This window comes from Astyanax mexicanus, chromosome 8 (assembly GCF_023375975.1).
Source record: "Astyanax mexicanus isolate ESR-SI-001 chromosome 8, AstMex3_surface, whole genome shotgun sequence".
NCBI lineage: Eukaryota > Metazoa > Chordata > Actinopteri > Characiformes > Acestrorhamphidae > Astyanax > Astyanax mexicanus.
The window spans coordinates 21115591-21137207 of NC_064415.1; the positions used below are offsets into that span (position 1 = coordinate 21115591).

The 21617-nt window shown below is 39.5% G+C and overlaps 1 protein-coding gene across 1 annotated transcript in view; it reads right to left on the reverse strand.

Moving 5' to 3' along the window:
* Positions 1 to 898: 898 nt before the first annotated feature.
* per1b (period circadian clock 1b) overlaps positions 899 to 21617 on the reverse strand; it is a 36749-nt gene continuing 16030 nt past the window's right edge. Inside the window, exons 3-19 of the mRNA XM_007242056.4 lie at positions 20818 to 21071; positions 19459 to 19580; positions 18067 to 18268; positions 17646 to 17837; positions 17268 to 17453; positions 16324 to 16477; positions 15156 to 15399; positions 14534 to 14642; positions 14255 to 14393; positions 13249 to 13367; positions 11357 to 11503; positions 10841 to 11164; positions 8436 to 9277; positions 7604 to 7802; positions 6625 to 6817; positions 5679 to 5829; positions 899 to 4914 (exon numbers count right to left, since the gene is read on the reverse strand). Of these exons, the coding sequence (XP_007242118.3) occupies positions 4594 to 4914; positions 5679 to 5829; positions 6625 to 6817; positions 7604 to 7802; positions 8436 to 9277; positions 10841 to 11164; positions 11357 to 11503; positions 13249 to 13367; positions 14255 to 14393; positions 14534 to 14642; positions 15156 to 15399; positions 16324 to 16477; positions 17268 to 17453; positions 17646 to 17837; positions 18067 to 18268; positions 19459 to 19580; positions 20818 to 21071 (3898 nt within the window). The 3' untranslated portion in view covers positions 899 to 4593. The remainder of the gene's footprint in view (positions 4915 to 5678; positions 5830 to 6624; positions 6818 to 7603; positions 7803 to 8435; positions 9278 to 10840; positions 11165 to 11356; positions 11504 to 13248; positions 13368 to 14254; positions 14394 to 14533; positions 14643 to 15155; positions 15400 to 16323; positions 16478 to 17267; positions 17454 to 17645; positions 17838 to 18066; positions 18269 to 19458; positions 19581 to 20817; positions 21072 to 21617) is intronic.

Here is a 21617-nt window from a genome sequence, read left to right on the forward strand (position 1 = left end):
CATTTTATTTATTTTTTCTATTACTGATTTTCTTATCCAAGGTGGTTCGAAATGCAATTATAATCAGATTTGCACAGATGTGTCTCAGTTTGGATTGTCTGAATACTCAACAAAAAAAAAAAAACAGCATTTCCTAAAACCACATATTTGCAAATCAGATCTCAACCACATTTAAAGGTGGTAAATAATGAAGGAAATAAGTATGTAAACTGAACATTAAGTGTTATCTCACACAGGGAACAGTTTGGGAACACTTGTATAAGTTGTGAGGTTTTATCCTGTGAGTAAGGTTGTTGAACAATGGCAAGTGTAAACCAATGTGAATTATGGCGTGACTGAGTTCAAGCGAGGCGAAGTGTGTGTGCCATGTTGTATTGTACCCTCTTCTCTCATTACTCACCATCTCTTTCGCTTGCTCTCTTACTCACACACTTACACACACACACACACTGCTTTCTTGATGATGGAGCTGGGTAAAAGAGCACAATCCAAGGCTGCTGGCACCAGCAAGCATATGATTAAATCCGCCTTTATGACCCCCATCCGTTTCTGCAATAATAATCATCATAATTGTCCATTTGTGCGTGTATGTGTGTGTGTGTTTGTGCACAACACACTGAAACAAAGTGCAAATATTGTGTGTGTTACTGTGTGTTGCTGCTCGTGCCACAGTGTTTGTGATGGAAAAACCACCATGTGGCTTCATCTGGGCTTTTTAAAGCTTGCAGCACATTCTTTTCTTAAACTAGAGGAGAGTGAGGTTTAGGACAACTATGAAAAAACTTTTACTTCCTCTCTCCCATTCTTTCTGTTTCTGTGAACTGGTTTTAATGCATTCACTGACAAAGTGAAATGAGGACTGCTGATGTTTACGGAAATGCCACGCCACCACAAAAAGTGTGAACAAGATTTCATTTTATTTTCTTTTTTTTATACAAAGAAATTCACCAAAAAAAATACTTACAAACTGCTCAGGACCACTGAAGCTCAATACGACATGACCGAAACAGAACAGAGCGACACGCAACAGAAGAGAAAGATGAGATGTGTGTAAGAGAGAGTTTGTTGGTCCTAAGTGATCTTTTTCAGCGTCAAGCTGTTTTATACGTAAGCCTATCATTTTCTTCTCTGATTGCTGAGTTTGTATGACTAAAGCAAGCCACTAGAGTAAAACGGGGACCACACAGGCACTACAGCGTCTGCCCTCGAGGCCCTCTGAGATTGGAGGGTCCACTTTATAGGCCATCAACTGTGCTTCTCCTCTCACACAGAGGACACCGAGTTCGGCTTCAAGGGCTTTGAGCTTTTACCTTCACTATTTCACTGTTGGTGTGGACATGAAGAAGAAAAAGGTGGTGAAACAATCATCCAATCTGAACTGGCAATGAAAGTAATGCAAGTACAGCATTCATAAAGCTACAATACAGTTACTTATTATAATTAGTATAATTCATGATGAATGACAAATACACCATATGTGTTTTTTTCCTCACAAAAAAACATTTTTCCCTCTCATTTTCTTTTTTTCCCCATTAGGATTAACTTTAATCCATGTTTTCTATAAAGCAGAAAACATAGAGCCCTAGAAAAGGCTGCTTTAGTCAATTTTAATTCTAAATTCAGGCTTCAAATGGTTATTTTGGTTCTTGGGAGCTAAATGCAGAATTGGATTTTTAGGTAAAAATAAACTAATCCTACTTTGCTGTTCAGTAAATCTTTCCTAAGCACCCTGAATACTGGTGCACAGTCTGCTGGTCACACAGCAATGCTGACAACAAATTAGCCAATAGCTAAAAAGGAAATTTAGAAACAATTTAGATTTAGACTTGTGACCATACTTTTTGCATTTATAAGCATACTGGTTTCCTGATGTGCTAAAATTATAACAAAAAGCTGTCAAACACTAAAACACTTTTATTCTAAAGTGAATTTTTCAATTGCTAGCTCCTTGTTTAAATTTAACATTTTTCCCCCAATATTTATCGGGGCACCCAAAGCACTACTGGGTGCTTTTTTGCATTAAAAAAGCCCATATGTCGCAAAACGTTTTTTTGACATCAGGATGAGGTGCAAAAACCAGAATATCAATAATAAGAAAAAAAGCTGCAAGTGCCTCTGTTCATCATCAAATCTGTTCATTATAAAGCATTTAAGTGCATGTGTACAGGGAATACATGTCATTTTTGGGCCAGATTTCATTCACAGCACAGACATAAACAGATATAAATCACTTATATTTCTTAATGTAAACGGTCATAATCTGGCAAATCTGATCGAAGATCTGATCTAAGATATAAAATTGGAAGTGATTATTGATGCTTATAATGTGCCAGTAGTCAAAGAACCACCAGAAGCACATTTATTGATAAGAGTGTTGTTAAATAAGCTAAAATGTTAATTTATGTCAGTTTTCTTGAAAGGATTATGTAGATGCTGTGTAGCTTTATAAATGCTGTATGAATATGCAGATGTTTTGCCATGTTATTATTTCCTCCTTTTTCAGAAACGTGCCTGAAAAGTTTTGAAGCTGCAGTTAAAAACATTTTTGCTGCCAACAGATAATGAGCAATCCACTTGTGGATTATACAGATAGCACAGAAAAATACAAATAATCCTTGGACCGAGTAGACACTAATTCTGTTCAAAACCATGTATAAAAAATATTCATAAACTTTCAAAAACAAAATAAACCTGGGGATTTGTCTCCAGTAGATTTGGTCGAAACGCACCAGTAAACTGCAGATCTAACGTCCGCAAAGGCAGTGACCCACACTGACCCAGATGCCTGGGAACACACAGGACTGCATATGTTTGCCTCTGTTAAGTAGGTCCACCTCTGTTAAACACTCTGTTACTACTTCTAGTAATCATTCACCTGCTGACTGAATGTGTTTGAAAATTACTGTTACTGTTCAACCTTAGCTGGTGAGAGTGAGGCTATGTTACAGTATGCAGTCCTGTCCCAGAAAACATGCTCATGTGGGGCTCACATGGGTGGAATGTGGGCTAGCTGGGTTTCAGGTGGGTTCCAGATGAGCATACGGGCTTTGAGTGGGCTCGTACATGTGTTGATACTGGCCTCCATTCTAGTTGGGCTTCCCACCTTAGTCTTACATGGGTCCCACTATCTACAACCCAGATGGGGCCCATGTTTTACACAGTTCCTGCTCCCATCACTGACCCTGGTGGGCATCGGTAGGTTGGGCCAACATTCAACCTGAATGGGTGGGCTACCCATACATCCCCAGATTGACATGTTATCATCTGGGTGAATCTTCAAAGCTGGAACTGAAGAGAACGTTGTTTAAAAGGCCATAAGGTCAATTTATGCTTCTGCATCAAATCTATACCTATATCTATAGCCTACATTAACAGTCCACTTCAGTTTCTGAATCAGTTTCTCTGATTTTGCTATTTATAGGTATATGTTTGAGTGAAATAACGAGTAACATTGCTGTTTAATTCAATAAACTAAGGACAACATTTCTCCCAAATTCCATATCAAATATTTGTCATTTAGAGCATTTATCTGGAGTGGCAGAAAGTTATCCAAAAGCAGTGTGTAAGACTGGTGGAGGAGAACATGCCAAGATGCATGCACAAAATATTGATTTCTGAACCCTTAAAACATGAATACGAACTTGTTTTCTTTGCATTATTATTTGAGATCCGAAAGCTCTGCATCTTTTTTGTTATTTCAGCCATTTCTCATTTTCTGCAAATAAATGCTCGAAATGACAATTTTATTTTTAATTTGGGAGAAATGGTATCCGTAGTTCATAGAATAAAACAACAATGTTGATTTTCCTCTAAATTATACCTATAAATAGCAAAATCAGAGAAACTGGTCTCTTAAATTTTCTTCAAAGCTGTATAAATGCTTACAACAGCGTAGGATACGCTCCCAGTCTACTTTACAAAATAGAATCTGCCTAGATTTGACGCAGAAGTATAAAGTTGATCACCCCTCTTTCCCTAGCAACCCAGACTGTCCAATAGGTCATAAATTCATTGGGGGAAACGTGACCCATGGCAGCGTTTGGAGCATTGATGTCACAGTTTTAGAGTTTTACAATAAAGTGGCCTTTTTTGATTTTCACATTCATCGTCTGTCAGCTTCTGCGGCTTTCAATCACTTCTGATCTGCATTCAGCTTTACAAATAAATATTTGTACTATAATATAAAACGTAAGCATAAGCTTCACTTTAGTTTATGAGCATATGACACATATGACATAATGCCATCCTCCACCACATCACTGGTAACACTCAGAACATACGGTAGGGATTTAGTTCTGTTTCTTTCCCCCAACCTAATGAGCTTTGGGATGATAACCCAAAAGGTCAGTCAGCAGGCTTGGCCTTGGAGGCTGTAGTCCTGTAGTTTAAAAGCACAGTATACAAATCAATCAGACCGCCAACCACGACTGTTCATCATTGTAAAAGTCTGTTGAACGTCAACATTTGATTTGAAGTGTGCTTTCCAAAAAAGTACCGTCTGTCCCCAGCAGCACCTGCTGATATCTTCAGTGAGTGAGAGTCTGGAGGCCTTTTTTGTTCCTCCACCACCAGTGGCTGCTCAGTAACATCAGCTCAGTGGCTCATTTCAGTCACACTGCCCACTTTCTCCTCCCTCATTTGTGAGGTAATGTCCTGATCCTCTGCTGTCATTTCTTGGTCGCTGATTTGTGTCGTCATTCCCACCGTCTCTCTCTCGTTCTCTTCTTCCTCTCTCCACTGCCCCGCCTCCACCGCCTCTCCCTCCTCCATGGCTGTGTCGGGCTGGGTGTGTTTATCAGCCATGGTGCCCTCATCCGTCACCTCCAGCACACTGCACAGCTCCATCTCATGGATCTCCACATCGAAGGGGGCGGTGGGTGGAACTGAAGGAGGAGACTTGCAGCCCGTACATGTCTAGGGGGGGAAAGAAGACAAGCAGGATAATGATCACCTATACAAACACATTAGTTTCAGTGATAAGTGCTTTTTTCTGAGGAAAATAATAGGCTGCTTTTTGCTTAAATTGTTGCTAATGTGTAACTCTGGAACTGAAAAGTAGATATCTGGGCATTGCATGTTACTAGAGTGGTTGCTGTGGTTTTCCATTGGGTTATTTCTTGGGTTTTTATGCACTTCTATGATATTTCTGTTGGTTGCTAAAGTGTTTATTTTTTAGTGTATGCTGTGGTGTTGCTAACGTGTTCCTAGAAGGTTGCTAAGATATTTTAGATGGTTGCAATGGTATGCGTTATGATATATTTCAGCTAAATGCTAGGTGTTCCTGGTGGTTGCTACAGCCTTGCTAAAATCTTGCTTTGATGTTGCTAAGGTGTTTCTTGGAGGTTGTAAAGAAGTCTCAGGTTGCTAAGCGCACTGACAATTTTTGATAAAATTAAAGAATTTTAAGTGTGCTTTATAGTGCGAAAAATACGATACTTCTATATTTGTACTGCTGTGACATTCATTGCTATGGGAAATCAAATCTATAAATAATCTATTGCCATGCAGAAACCTCTAAAAGCCACTTCTTAATTTAGCCAGCAATTATGCACAGTACTACGTTTAACATACGAAACATCAGCAAACAGTCAGACATTAAATGCAATAAATATCTGAAATTGATTGATGAAAAGCTTGTTTAGTTATTTGTGGTTTTGCATTATATTCAAGGAACTCACAGATATGTTTATGGCACGTGGCAGCCGTCCTGTGCGGATCCAGGGGTGCACCTGGCTCAGCTCCCGCTTCTGCTCATCAGTAAAACGGGGCTGGTGCTTCTGCATGGCCCTCAAAGCTATTCGGTCCTCATGCAGCACAGTCTCTCGATCTCTGTCAGATACAGACACACACAGAACATTCCTAATCAACATCCAGAGTATACCTGTAATGCAATGATGGCCTTTAAAATGATAAAGCAGGGGTTGGCAATTAGTTCTGGCTGCGGGCCAGATGTTTTCCCAAGCCATTACGTGGCGGGCCGCAAAAAAAAAAATCTGTTTTTGGAAAATAAAGCAGGTAAACTCAAGAAGAAAGGAAAAAAATAACGAAATAAACACACCACTCCTCACGCGGGATCGAACCCGTGTCGTCAGGACTGCGGTCCCATGCACCACCGCTCCTCCGGCTAGTGAATTGGGATACTGCCGGGAAAAATGCCTTATAAGGAGATAGGGAGCTCAAGAACGGGAGTTAAAATGAGGACAAGCGGAAACTAAAGACACGCCGATTTTCTCATTATCATTCATTATAGTTCAAACAACCTCACAGGCCAGATGTTTCAGTCAGATGTTCATTTTGGTGCGTATTTCTAAGTAAATTAAAGAGGATTATCTCCACTTTTATCAAGAAGACACACTCCTGAGAGAGGGTGCTTTTTATGGCGGGGGTGTTGAATTTGGCACAACGCCGGCCAACTGAGCAGTGAGTAATGATTGTTAAAATGTAGTTCAAGTGCAGGCCAGTGGGAAAGTGGGGAGAGGGCAGAACTGTGCTCCAGGATGATTTAGTCAAACCCTTAGAGACTGGAAGTAACCAATCTGCAGTAGACTCTGGCCCTGTTTGACTTGAGGAAACCATGATTTAAAGGAAATGTATACATGTATGCTTATTTGTTTATCCTCCAACCTGATCGGTAGCTGATAGGTCATCATGACCTTTTCATCTGTGTCAGCCATGAGCAGCCAGATGGGGTCCTGCAGAACACACTTGATAAACTGTGCCTCTCCATCGCCCCCTGCTGTCTGCTTCCGAGAGTGGTCATTCTCTGATGAGTCTATGCTGCCGAAGTACTTGCTGGTGTGGCTGCTCTGACTGCTTCCTTCAAAGGGACAAAAAGAAACATTTGCTATTGTATTAATATATTAATATAATTAATATTAATTAACAACAATACTGTCCAACCATACATTTTACAAAGCAGGCTTCAACAACTTACCATGCCAGTAAAAATGTACAGTACCAGTCAAACGCTTGGACACACCTTCTCATTCGATGGTTGCATTTATTTATTGAATTAATTTAATTGTATACATTGTAGATTAATATTAAATACATCAAAACTATTAAGGAACACATAGAATTATGTAATAAACAAACAAAAAAAGGATTTGACCTCCACAATCCCCTGACCTAAACCTGATCATCTTACATGGTGATTTAGGTGGGATGAGCTGGAGCTTCACAGCGTGAAGGAAAAGCAGCAACTACTGTTCAGCACCTCCAGGAACTCCTTCAAGATGCTGAGAAAACTATTCCAGTGACTTTACACTAATGTAAATACTGAGATTAAAATACCAAGAGTGTGCAAATCTGTCCTCAAAGCTAAATGTATCTTACTTAGTATAATCTAAAGGATTCGTTTTAAAAATTTTGTTTACTCAGTAATTTGAGATGTGTTTGTGTACTGCTTTAATGTATTTAATATTAAATTTACAATGTAAAAAAAATCATATAAAAAAACAAACAAACATGTTGCAAGAGAAGAGGCATATCCAAACTTTTGACTGGTACTAAAAATCTAAAATATATGTGCAACTGTGATTGTCTAAGAGACAGCTAGTGACAAACATGTGCTTTATTAAACATGCTGAACTAAAAGACTCACTAGTTCCACTCCCAGATGAGCTGCACCCATTGGAGCCAGATCCGGATGAGCCTGAGCCAGAGCCCGAGGACCTGGTTCCAGAGGAGCCAGAGCCTGAAGCAGCTGAGCCGGTGCCAGAGCGAGAGTCCTCCTGCAGCAGAAGGTCCAGCAGGTCGCTGGAAGTGGACATGGCATCCTGGTTTGACTCATTGGCTTCCCCCTGTGGAATGAGCAGTTTGCATACAGTTAAATGTGATGCAATAAAACAATAAATGAGTACTCAGGAATAACAGTGTCCTGCTGTAGATTCTGAATTTCCAAATCAAAACCACATTGGTATTACATAGTAGAAGAGGTGGTTACATACATTGTGGATGCACCGTAATCAAAACCTTCTAATTCTCCTAAATCTAATAGAACACCCTTCCTGGACAGTAGAGACAGCTACTCCAACAGAAGCAAGATAATTTTCATGATTTTTGGAGAAACAATGAATGAGAAGGTGTGCCAATACTTTTATCCATATAGTATGAAAGAGTATATTGTATTTTTAATCTTAAAGTTAACTGACGGAGAATGTAAGTTGTTTGTAATTACATAAGTTGCACAATAACATATTTATGTAAGCATGTAGTTATACTTCAATCATACCGCAGAATGACTTAAATAGCCCCAGATTTCTTAAGGATAAACCACATTACAACCAGAGTTCAACCACTACTACAATTATGATGATTATAGTGGGTAGTTATGTGGCTTCTACAGCCTCTCTACTGCTCTGAACTGCTCTGTCTTCTGATAGTTCTAATTTAATTTGAAAGCATTCCACAAATACAATTTTGACTATTCTTACATGTTCATTCTCTTTGCCGTCTTCTGCTGGACCTCTCTGATTGGTTGAGGCCTGGGCTCCAGTCCCGCCACCTTGTCCTCCCGCAGGAGTCGTAGGCTGCTGTCCTGAGGCCAGAGCTGAAGCGACCTCTAATCGATTGGTGGGTGATTCCTCCAGCTGCAGCAAATTGAGAGGGGAGGAGCATCTGGACTGGAAGAGGGGTGACTCTGCCCCTTCTCTATCAGCCCCTCCCTCTCTCTGGCTGCAGGACTGGGGGCTGCTGCAGCGGGATTGGTTTGGTGGGGCTGGCATGGCTGTTTGAGGGACAGCTGGAGGGAGGGTGGCGCTGGCTGCTGGATATGGAAATGCCAGGTTTGGGTTGTAGAAGGGCTGGGGCATGGGTGTGGGGCCAGGCTGGGCTAAGGAAGTGCCCATTTGTGGGAACATATAGTTGGGCAGTACCAGTGCCATCATGGGGGGAACCATTGGAGGTGCAATCTGTGGAGTCTGAATGGGGAAGCGAAGGCCAGGCTGCATGGATGGGTCTGCGACTGGCTGAGAGAGGGGTGGGTAAAGAGGGTACAGGGGGAGCATGCCTGGTGGGTAGGGCACAGAGGGGAGGCTGTTCTGGGAGCCCACTGAAGGAGGCCAGGAGGATGAGGTGGTTGGTGGGCCCAGGGGGAAAGAGGGGTTCGGGACTCCTTCGTGTGCAGGAGCTCCAGTAGAGAGGCCTCTGGATGGACCTGCAAGACCTAAAGAGCTTCCCTGCTCTGAGGTCTCTTGGTGTTTCAGTCTCTTGCCGCCTCTACCACGCCTTCGACCAGTGCTTCCTATTGCAGGGTAATCACGGGAACAGCGCACACCTGAGAGAGCAAATTAAAAGATAGAAAAAGAACCAATTGGTAAATTATATCAAACAAACATGCATGTTCCAAAGTTCTAAAGGGAGGAGAGCCATACCATCCTTTCAATCTCAAAGCCTTTATCTTTATATCTATATCTAACCAAGATTAGGCCTAGTCAGATTTTTCTTTCAATAAATAAAATCCAATTTAAAATGCTGTATGTTTGAACCCGAATGTCTGTTTCTCTTACAATGTATTATACCACAGTTAGTGCCGACCCTGCATCGTGATTGGCTTAGAGGTGTTCTAAGAGTGCCGTTATCAGTCGGTAATGCACTGTAACTGAAGCTCTCCATGTATTACTCTGCCACATACAGGTAACCTAGCAACGATGCAGCGCTTCCAAGCCGAACAGCGCAGCTACAAACAAAACAGCAATGGAACTATTTTAACCAAACAGATTGTTTTTTTCTTGTCCTTTTTAACTTAAAATCTTTCAATAAACAGCAACTGGTATAATCTCAATAATACGCTGACTATAATGTGTATTACACGTTATAGCACTCACTCTTGTGTAGTATTGCTTAATTATATTTGATTCCTTTTATGTTTGTTTATAAATAAGGGTTATTCTACAGTCAAGTTACAGTAAATGTAGGAATAACAAGCCTAATCTGTTGTGCCTACACTGCTGCAGATTCAGAATTTGGTTCAAGGCCAGCTCTTTTTCTTTTCCTATTGTTTAATGGCTGCATAAAACCTTCTGTAATTAGGTGACTGAACCTCCAGTAATTAGCTTGAAAGTCATCTAAAAACTGTTTTCACACTGCAAACAAACCAAACTATGGCTCATTTGATCCAGACAGGGACCTGGCTTGTGCTCAGATGAAATTTTGGTCCAGACTGTGGTTTGTAACACCTTTAACCTCTGCTATTTTGGTTTGGACCAAAATTAAAGGTCTGAAGATCGGGACCAAAACATATCCGTCAGGCTTTGACAGGCAATGTTACTTCTTCTGGTCACACTGTTTACACTGTAGAGTGGCAATGGACACGGGCATGTGTATGCAGAATAAATAGGGGAAAAGGTATTGAATAGTAATTGAATTTTTTTTTATTCTTAAAAACTAATGTGAATGTAACCTAGGGCTGCAAAATATATCATTTCAGCATTGTTATCACACAATGTGCACATGCACAATACTTACACTGCAGGACACGAAATGTCTTATGCAACTTTAAATTCCACTTTTTATTTATTTATTTTATTTTTTTTTACAAACTTCTTTGCTGCTTGATGCAACAAAAGGAATTCTCAATTTCCATGAGAGATCAACCAAAACCACATCATATCTGCCCAATATTATACTTATAATTATTATACTGTATCTGCCTAATATTTACTTTACTCCAAAGTAGAATACACATAATAATGCATCATGACAGATCTAGTGAAATTTGGTAAAAATGTTTTTTATTTTTGTATATAGCAACATGTATCTCAGAAAAACAACATTGAGATCTGTGTACGAGTCTGAGCATGTATGCACAAATGCACTATGGATTTTTAACACTACCTACCTTTAGTAAACGGTGCGGTAGTATGCCGCTTGAGCGCTGAAGGCGGGTCGAAGACTCGAAGCTGACTCAGGTCTTTAAATCGACACAAGAAGTTCTGCTCCTCCTGCTGAGTGTGTGCTGAAAGCACCTCCTTCGTCAGTCCCAGCCTTCCCCCAGCTCCCCCTGCACCCCTCCTGCCTCCATCCTTCTCAGCTGTAGGTGCAGGACTCTGTGGAGTTGGGGGTGGAGGCAGAGATGGGACAGCAGTGATGGGAGGTGGAGCAGGGGGCTGAGGAACCGGACGAGCAGGAACAGGAGTCATAGGAGCTTCCTCCATTACTATGTCTGAGAAAACAAAAGGAAGGAATTAAGTAATTTTGTTTAATTTAAATAAATTGTCATGATCTTAAAAAAACTCTAATAATTAATTCTAGTGCATATATTACCATCTTTTTGTGGATACCTAACTAAGTCGAAGATAATCTGGCGTAAATAACTGAAACACTGACAGACTAAACTGACCCCTAAGAGACTTACCTGACTCAGGGGGCTTCTTGTCTCCCACATGGACGATGGTGCTGCTAAAACTGCACTGGGAAGTGACTGATGCTACACTTTCCGCTTTACTGTGCAATGTAAGACCAGGCAATGCTGTACTCTCACCAACCAGAGCCACTGATGGACCTAAATGTGTGTAAACGTACACAGGAACAGGATCACGTTAATTTAAAAAAGGCAATCACCTCAAACTAAAAAACAACAAATGCCATTGCAGGCCTGAAGTATAAAACAATGCCAATAATGACCATTATTCAAACAAAATATGCTTGATAAAAATCATTATTCCATTCTGTTTCTCAGATAATATTAACAACCATTTCCAAGGTTAAATTCTACTCTTTAGACTTTTTATTTAATTTATTACTTTGTATTTACCATTGACACTACCACCACCATGCTTGAATGATAAGCTTGCAGATTTTGGTTTATGTGTTGTTACTCCCTTTCTCCACACTTTGGCATTTCACTTTCTTGTGTAGAGATTTTTTTGGAGTGATAGAAATGTCAAAGAACCCATTTACACAATTACACATCCTCTTTATGTGACTACTATCTGGATTATATCCTGATTGTATTTATTAAAGAAACACATGCATTTACACTCAGTAGACAACTGCATCTCAATTATCACTGAAGTTCTGGCTGAGTTTTGGTTGTTGAATGAGTATGAGATTGATATCTCATACTCATATCTGAAATATGTCTTGAGTGCATTTTATGTATCTTGATTTAATCCAGATTTAATCCTGATATTCAATGGGTAAATGGGGTCTTAATAGGTGCGGAGAAAGAAAGGACCAGCTCATTATCCACAACATACAAGCCCTTCAATAAGTTATGGAGGTAGTGTCATTAGAAAACGCAAATCATAAAATGAAAAATCACACAATAAAATGTGTGGATGGATCTAATAGTCAATTTCTTATCTTTTTTCAAGTCTTGAAAAATGTTTAGAATCACAGATCAGTCTTGATACTCCCATTATTTTTAAAAGCATTGAAACAGCACAGGCAATCCATTTGTTGTTGCTATGCACTAAAGACACTTGGGTTTGAGACCAAAAGATGAACAAAAGGCAATAGATCAGAATGTCCTATCATCTTATATGCATCTTTAAGTCTCAAACCCAAATGTCCTCAGAGTACTGTAAAAACAAACAAAATGACGTTCCATTCCAAAACTTCTAAATGTGTAGCCAAGTCAGTTGTGACAAATTTCACTTTCCTAAAAGGTATTCAGAGCATGATAATATCCAGGGTACTTTCTGTTGCTGTATTTTACCGAAAGGTGGATCTATTGTATTAATTAGAATATCAGAATTCATAGAGGTATTTGGTCTGTCTGAAAACTCATAGGACAGGCACTGAGTGTTGTCCATTAATATGCATGAGCCTGATGACATGCTGATTTTGATAGGGTGTTAAGGCCAACTTACACTTCTGCATTGAATCAAGGCACGGTCTCTGGCAGAGGTGGACAATTCATTTTCCCAAGGGGCCACATGAGAAATTGCAATGTTTTTAGAGGGCCAGACTAATATGCTTAGTTTTGTTCTGCCCAATACATATATACTGTAGGCCTAGACAGCATTTTTAATAGGTGCGCATCAGGTTACAGCACATGGTACAGGATACATTCATCACAGAAGCATAAATTGGCCTTACTGAGGTAACATGTTAAATAACTGTGCTGATACAAAAAGAGCAATGTGGTAAGAATGCCAATGTAACTAAGTAACCGAGACTTCAATACCAGTCATACCACTGTTGCTGCCAAGATTAAAGAATCAGTCCTAATATTTGTTATCCTTTAACCCATTATCCCCCTGTATAAATTGGATCATTTCAGGCTAGACAGGAGGTGTGTACCTTTAGCATTGCCAGGAGCGTCCTGCTGCTTGTCATCATCAGACGTAGAGGAGGCTGTGCAGGAAGATGAGCCGCACTTCCTCTTTACTGTGTTAGGAACGTTACAGCTCTCCAGATACCTGCAGCCACATTGGATAAACATTAATGTATGTACACACACAGCAGCAGCAGCATAAAATCACCAGAAACAAACAAGTGACAGCTATTGCTAGCTTAGCTAAAGAATGACAGACATGAAGAAAGCAGAAGAGAGACATGTGCTGGTCATCATGGCGTAGTGAGATTGATAGCCTGTGACAGTTTGTCTCTCAATGTGTTAGCCTTATGTCCTTGTGAGTGAGTAGGTAGTGTGGCTGTGAAATGAACACACACTTGCTGGGGATTAAAAATCCACTGATACATCATGATGCATCGGTGTTACTGTGGCTAATAACTGCCTTGAATATATATTTAAAAAATCAGTGTTATAGTTTTATTATGTTTATATTTAAGTGATGTCAATCGATAAAAAAAAAATCTAATGAAAATCACAGCAATTTCTGTGATTAATGACAATTTATCACACTTTTTCTTTCTTAAGACTGAGCTTTTGACAATGGGTGTTTAAATGCAAACAACAATTCAGTGTAAGAAACACAGATTTGTATTATTGGAGCCAATTCCTTAAAAAAAGAAATTTATTAAATCAAAGCAATATTCTGTGACTAAATCAAGGATAAAATCATGATTACATTTTTCTAAATGCTGGTATTTATGGGAGGGGGACAATAAAAATTATGTAGTGTGACATATACCTGGCAGACTTAATAATATCTCTGGATAGTTTTGATGCTTTTTAAACTTGTATATTGTAATGTGCTGAGCTACTGAGTATAACAGAGTTTTAACTGAGAAAATAAATGCTAATGTAGCTCCATATTCCACACTCAACAGCTTAAAAAGATAGACCTCAAAACCCTACAGTTTATACTCTTCATTATACCTGTATACAAATGCACACACTTACCGTATAATGCTATCCAGGCTGTTGATTTGCTGGTAAGAGTATGTAGGTGATAAGTCCTTTCTCACAAGCTGGGAGGGCACTGTATTCTTAGAAGGAGGAGCAACACCTGGTCCAGCGTTCCCTATTGCCCGTAAAGAACCTATAAAATTCAAAGTGGAGACAAAGTGGACATAATCTTTAAAAATAAATACATAGATAAATAGCAGCCACAAAAGTATCTTCAAGTAGATTTCTTATTAGAACCTTTATGTGTGTGTGTATAAGAGTGTATGTTTGTACCTGTAGCAGTGTGTTTCCTGGGAGGAGGCCGGTTGCGGGACTCGATAAACACTTGTTGGCCACTGGTCTTCACCATATGAACGTCCTTACAGATCTGCTGGAAGGTCATCTGCTCACAAAACAGAGAGAAATTACTCATACTCCATCGTACAGCTTTTTCTTTCTCTGAATTCATGGATTTCTTTCTTCTTCCAGCCTCTGATACTAACTATGAGATGTCCTTGGCTAGTTCATCCACACACATAAAAACAGATCAGTTAAAGACTGTATATATTTTTGTGAGAGTCAGAGCTTTGGACAAATAACAGTTGAAAAAGGACTGCCGGATTAAAGATGTCTACACATGTGCTACTAATATTAAACTGAATTACACTGAAAAGCATGTGCTAAAGATTAGTTAGACTCTCTAATTGCGTCTCAATATAGGTCTTCTTTTCCCATGCAACGGTTCTCAAAACATCCACTGCAGGTCTTACAGGGTTCAAAGAACTACTTTCCTAACCTATAATCCGATCTGCTTTAGTAGAAAGCACTAAAATTAGAGTTGATCTTGATTTCAATAGTTCCAGTAGGAAATCCTTCATGTTGTAACTATTATAAGATGTTTCATGAGCATACTGACCGGTTTGTGGAGCTGAGCCGGGTCCTCCAGAGCAGTGCCATTGCTTTCAGACGAAGAAGCTGCGCTGGGCTGATGTTCATGAGAGCCGTTGCTGGTCAGGCTGCTGTATCCCTGGGAGCTGCCGCTGTGAACAGGCTGCACCAGTAGCCGGTGGATCTGCTCGCTTAGCTGAATGATGTCTGGAGCCAGAGTGCGCTCCTCCAGGTCTCGCGGCAGAGTGAACACATCCTCATTCAGTGGAGAACTGGAGGGGTGGAGGAGAAAAGGAAGAGGTTAGCACGAAGAAGAAAAAACTGATATGTATGTGTGTATATATATATATATATGTGGATTAGCCAAAGAGGGGAAAATAAGGAGAGATAGTGTTCATGTGTGCAATTACAGTAATTTAATGTAAAATGTGTTTGAAGGAGTTAAAATAGCAAAGATACTCAGTGAGTCACTGCAATATGAGTCATGATTGTACATATGAGAATAGATTGGTAACGAACAAAAGCTTGTACCAGTTCTTTAAGTCTAAAGCCCTATTCGGAGGGGATGGTTTTCTCAGGGGGTCTTTTATGGGGGGTGATCTGTGATTTTATTCCCGTCCAGACTGACCATGTATGTGTTTACAGGCTAAATTACCAACTGTTTTTTGCTGAACTCTGTGGTCCTTTTTTTTTGTTCCATCTGGACGTTTCGTCACCTCCGATTTAATAAAATACCTATTTGTCCACGACTATGCACAGTAATTACACTTTGGACGTGCATTTCTATGGTAATACACGTAAACACAACAACGAGTGGAAATGGAGGAACTACTGAACGTGATGTCATGTGATTAAGAAAGCCAAAAAACTCACTGGTCCTCCTGTTTTTTCAATTGTAGTCCAGATAAAAGAGTTGTTTCACTGATTAGAAGTGTGAATTTTTTTTATAGACTTCCTCCTTAGAAACTAATTTCCCCTGGATAGAGTTTAATGGTCCTTTAAGTCACAGTTACATTAACCAAGATTGAACAGAAGAGCACTTATGTGTCTGAATGTATACATATGCTTGTGAGTGTGTATGCAGTGATAGAGATTGGTGTGTGTATATGTGTGTGTAGCCATTGAAAGAGTTATTAATATTTAAGGGTGTGTATATGTATGTATATGTGCATGTGTGTGATTATATGGGTCCTTACGTTCGGACTTTGTGGCGTCCCACAATGAAAGCAACCTTTCTACTCCATGGGTTGACGAAGGAGGACCAAGAAGTGTCTATGGTCAGATACTCTCCACTGCGGGCGCACATCCGCAACGGAGAGTGGTCAAAGGGCTGCCCTGCAAACTGAAGAACTAGAGAGGAACAGAGGGAGAGAAAGATATTGAAATACAGTGATTTGCAGATTATGAGACATGTATTTACACTCTGTGTACAGCTATTCTCAAGTGTACTATTATAATATGTACCCAAGAGGCCAAAACCGAGGGAAAGGAGGAAGGTAGAAGAAAAAAAAGAAAAACTAAGTAAAAGCAAGCAGACATAAATGGGGAAAAAAATGGTAAAATGCACTACGCCTAATCTTTTCTAATAGGTTCAAGGTTCTTTTATTTATATTCAAGGCCCGTAAACCTTATTCCCTTTCCAGGTCTTTAAAAGGCTTCTGGCCGGTTCATGGTCTCAGCTGAAGCTTAAAGGTAACTGAGCTTTTGCAGTTGCGGTGCCAAGACTCTGAACTAAATGTTGACTGTTGTCAGGGTTCAAATCAGTCAGTGGCTCACTTGTGTTTTCTGTTGACAAGATAGCAATATCTCAAAAAATATTACCTAAACATACCTCATCCTGACCACCACACCCTTCAGCTTAGATATAATCATAAGCATCTTCGCTTTTTAAACAGTGCAAGGGCATAGCTTTAAAATATACTGCTGACGGGGTGTAAGATGAAGCAACGAGCATTGTGACACGCCTTGCACAGAGTGTAAAATAGGGTCCCACTGGGTCACTGGTGCAAGCACTGAAAACTATTTTTTAGTTCTAACAGCACCTCCTTGTGGACAAACCTGTGAAACACCAGTGACTGTAAGACAGAGCCGCTGCTTTGCATCTTAAAAAAAAAAAAAAAAAAAAAAGACAAACGCTCACTTTTCTTGTGGATGGCCACCATTATGGGTCTGTCCTCAGGGTGGAGATAGAGCAAGACTGGAGTTCCCACCAGGTCCTGAGGCAGATAGCCTAGAAGTGGCACTGCCCGCTCATCCACCTCCTGGAACAGGCAGCTGGGAGTATGACTGGTGGTGAAGATCCGCTTATCTGGAGGAATACGAGGAGCTAACAAAAAGACAAAAAAAAAAATATATATATATATAGAGAGAAGTGTGGATTATTTCCTTGCTCTAATGTAATAAACCTAAAAACTAAACAGTGAAATCATGTATGATTTAAAAATAGAAAATTAACAATCTGAGTTTGAATTAAGTTTTAGACACCCCCTTAGTTGGACATCCCTTGTTTGTGTTTTACCTTCATATCCCGAGTGAACTCTCTCTGCGATGAGCAGACAGCAGGGCTGTGCATCTGCTGTGTCTGAATCTCGCAGAGTAAGCAGGTAGGGAGTCAGTCTGAATGGGTAATACCTCATATGTCCACTTGTTGAGCTATCTCCACTGATCCTACAGAACATGGACTTCTCCTGAGTACAGTCCACTGGAGGGGCTACATAAAAGGAAGAATGATTTAGTCATTTTATTCATTTCTTTGACCATCTAAATGTTGTCTTGTTAACCAGAGTTAACTATGATACAATAAAATATGAACAGCAACATATAGTATGTCTTTAACATACTATAAAATGTTCTTTACATTCATACATCTCTAATACAAACATGGTTCATCAGTACCATCAGTAGAATTAATTAATTTAGCTAATTAAAAACACACGCACCCGAGCCAATGCAGGAAGCCCACGATGGTAATCTACAGGGGGCAGTGCTGCTGTAGAAAGTGCTGACGTCCTGAGGGGCGAGTAGCTCTGAAAACACAGTCCCCTGCAGCTTCTCTGGTTTGCTGCGTAACAAAGATGAACCCTGGGGAGAGATGTACACCACCTTTCCCGACAAGAATGACACGGCCATGGAGAACGTGTCCTAAAGGAGGGAAAAAAGTGAAAAAGAAAAGAAAAAAATGATCAAATCCACAAATAAAGGATTACTAAATCCTAAATCCTTTACCCTCAATTTTCATGATCTAGTCTTAGGTTTTTGCCTGACAATAGAATATGACAAATGATCAACAATTGTTCAACAAAGAAAAGAAAGAAACAAAACACTAACATAACTGTCCATTTTAATTGGACAGTTTTAATGCTAATGCTGCTGCACCCAGCCTTAGTGCTGGAGAAACTTAAATCAAAATTCATCCTTAGACAAAATATTGGAAATCTAAGCTTACTGTAAATAAACGGAAGCATTTTACTCTCCTAAATAAACGTTTTTTCAGGAGAGACATCTGTGTAGATCAACATCCAGCACTTGTTAGACATTGAAATATATATATATATATTTTAAGAATTATATATATTTTTTTACTTAGATGTTTTCCCCAGCTTTCCCATTAGAAGGAAAAAAAATGGAAACACCCTTTCTTCGCTGTAGGCATTCTTACTAGTATTTGTTTAATGTGCCTTATAATCTGGTGCACCTTATGTATGAAATTATATCAGAAATAGACGTTAACTAATAGCGCGCCTTATAAACCGGTGCGCCTCATAGTATGAAAAATACTCTAGATGTTTCTAGAAGCCACAGAGTAGGCTAATAATAACAAATAAACAATAGCAAAGTCTCAAAAATCACAGATTTTCCTAAAATATGCAAAATAATCTTACAAAGCATAACTGCTTGTTCATAGGTTTAAAAACGTTGGTCAGCACTTAACCAGATCCAACGGCTTTCTACCTCCATTATGGTACTTATAAAGAAATAGAAAACTTTTGTTAAAATCCAACTCTTCTTCTAGTCACTTATGTTAAAAAGAGACTGATAAAAAATACTGATATACTAGGCATCATCTTCACTAGCTCTTCCTTTCCACACGTGGTAATGTCCACGTGAAACAAGGGGAAAAAAAAAACAAGGGAGATAAAACAGGTAAAGGGAGAATCTGGTCCTACAGTGCTGATGATTGAGCTCTCAGGGAGATAAAGAGTAAAAAAGAAGAGGATGTGTAATTGACAGAGAGAGAAGGTGTCAGGTCAAGAGGAAAAATGGAAGGGGAAGAGAGAGCATTAGGGGGTCAAAATTACTGCGGGAACACGTGAGTGTGAGCTTGTACGTACTGTGTTTTTCAGCGTGTACTCAGAGGTGATGTTATCAAGTTCCTCGATGGTAAAGGTGGAGAGATCTAAACTGCAGCCATGGCACTCTTCCACATTCCACTGGTGATAATATTCCTGATTGGCTGGAATAAAAAGGGAAATTGTTTAGTATTTTTAAAACACTTAAAAAAAATCACATTTAACTTGAGCCAAGTTAAGCCAACTAAAATGATCAATTATTGGGTTGTAAATCTTCTCACATTGCAACACAGATATGAACACTTGTTTCAAAACGTAAAATGCTACTTTATTTATCTTGTAGACAAAAAAAATAAAATAAAATCTTTATAGGCTAATCAGTTCACTCAGTGGCCTTCTTTGTAATGCCACTGGGCAGTTATATCCCATCATATCCTCCCAGCCTTCTATCTCTTTAAATAGGAAGATACCAAAATACTCAAAATCAATGGTTAAATTACATTACAATACAAATAACATATTTTAAAATCACAAAAAATCTGGACTGACTGTTATGGCAACTGCATTTGTGCAGCTCTCTACATTGAAATGGCGTATAATCAGCAAGGTGATTGGGAGTTCTTGTCCTGCCCTTCAACAAAACAAACCATTTATATTTCAACCAGTGATATGTCTCCTTAATAATAATGTCTCTATTAATAATGTGCATTTAAGAGTTTGAGCAAAATATATATATATATATATATATATATATATATATAGATAATTATTTATTTTTTTGCTCAAACTCTTAAATGCACATAATTAATAGAGACATTATATGTCAATATATGCCATATATATATATATATATATATATAGTGGCGTGAGGAGGCGGGGGAGTTGGGGGTCCGCCCCACGCCAGAGCGCACAGCTCTATGTGTCCCAGCTGGCCCGCATCCGGACTGATTAAGCAGCCAGCTGGGACAGGTATAAAACTCAGCCTCAGCTCACTGAAGAGAGGACTCTTGACTGGGGAGCTGAGGCTGCACGGACCTTAAAAACTACAAAAAAGAGACTACTGAACTCTAGAGCCCATCATCTCAGAAATGAGAAACTCCGGCTAGGATCATTATTTGGAGGAGATGAAGGTTGCACTTAGTTGCATTTAATTTATTGAATCAGATTTTGTCTTTTTAAAGTGGTCAATATCTGAAATTACACTGAACTGACCCCTATAATCAAAAGAGCACCACCCACCATCCATCCTCTATCAACCATCCTCTATTACTCCTCTTTTTATGGCACCAAAATCACTTCAGTTATGTGTCATTCACAAACAAAAATGTAAAAACCATCAAAGCAAAGGCTCACAATGGGAACACAATCATACACACACATAAACACACACACCACTCTTACCTCGGACTTGCTTGACGCAGCTGAGGGCGTATTTGAGGGCGTTGAGTGTACTGGATCGGCCCTTGGTCTTTCTTTCTGCAGGCAGGCGGATCTTGAGTTCCTTTAGCGCCCGCATCAGTTCTTTCTGTGTCTGCACTCGAGCTGACTGATTACTGCTGCAGCCGCTGGTTGAGGGGTGGTCCTGCTCTGAGCTAGCGCTCAGTAGACTGTACGCCAGAGAGCTGCTCGGGGGTGAGGGGCTGTGCGAGTTTGAACTGAGAGAAAAACAGAGAAATGGGAATAAGAAAGAAAGGAGAGGAGAGGAGAAGAATGAGTAAAGGCTGTGATGAATGTGTAAATAGTATTTATACGTCACATTACACAACATTAATGATTGTCTGCAATAAATATATTGTCATCTATTGGTTATATACCATTTTGAGAATTGACAGAGTATTGCAACTCCTATGTTTGGATATTAATATTTTTATATTCATTGTGCTATTGTGCTATTATTATTATTTAATTGTTTATTTATTTATTATTAAAATACATGATTGTAGCCCTGATTTTGAGCCGCAGACTGTTTTTGGAGATTACTGGCAAAAGCCTTAAGTCCGGGGCACAGTAACATTAGCTCGTCACCCAAGAGCTTGCCGAGTGATACCTTGAAAGCCTTCAACAAATATCTAGTGGGTTTAATATATGGACATTTTAAACTCTTAATTCGATAGTGTGAAAAGTTGGCTGAATGTAATTTAGTGCAGTAATTAGTTACATCAAATGAGAGACCTAGACACAACAACAACAAATGAAAAAAC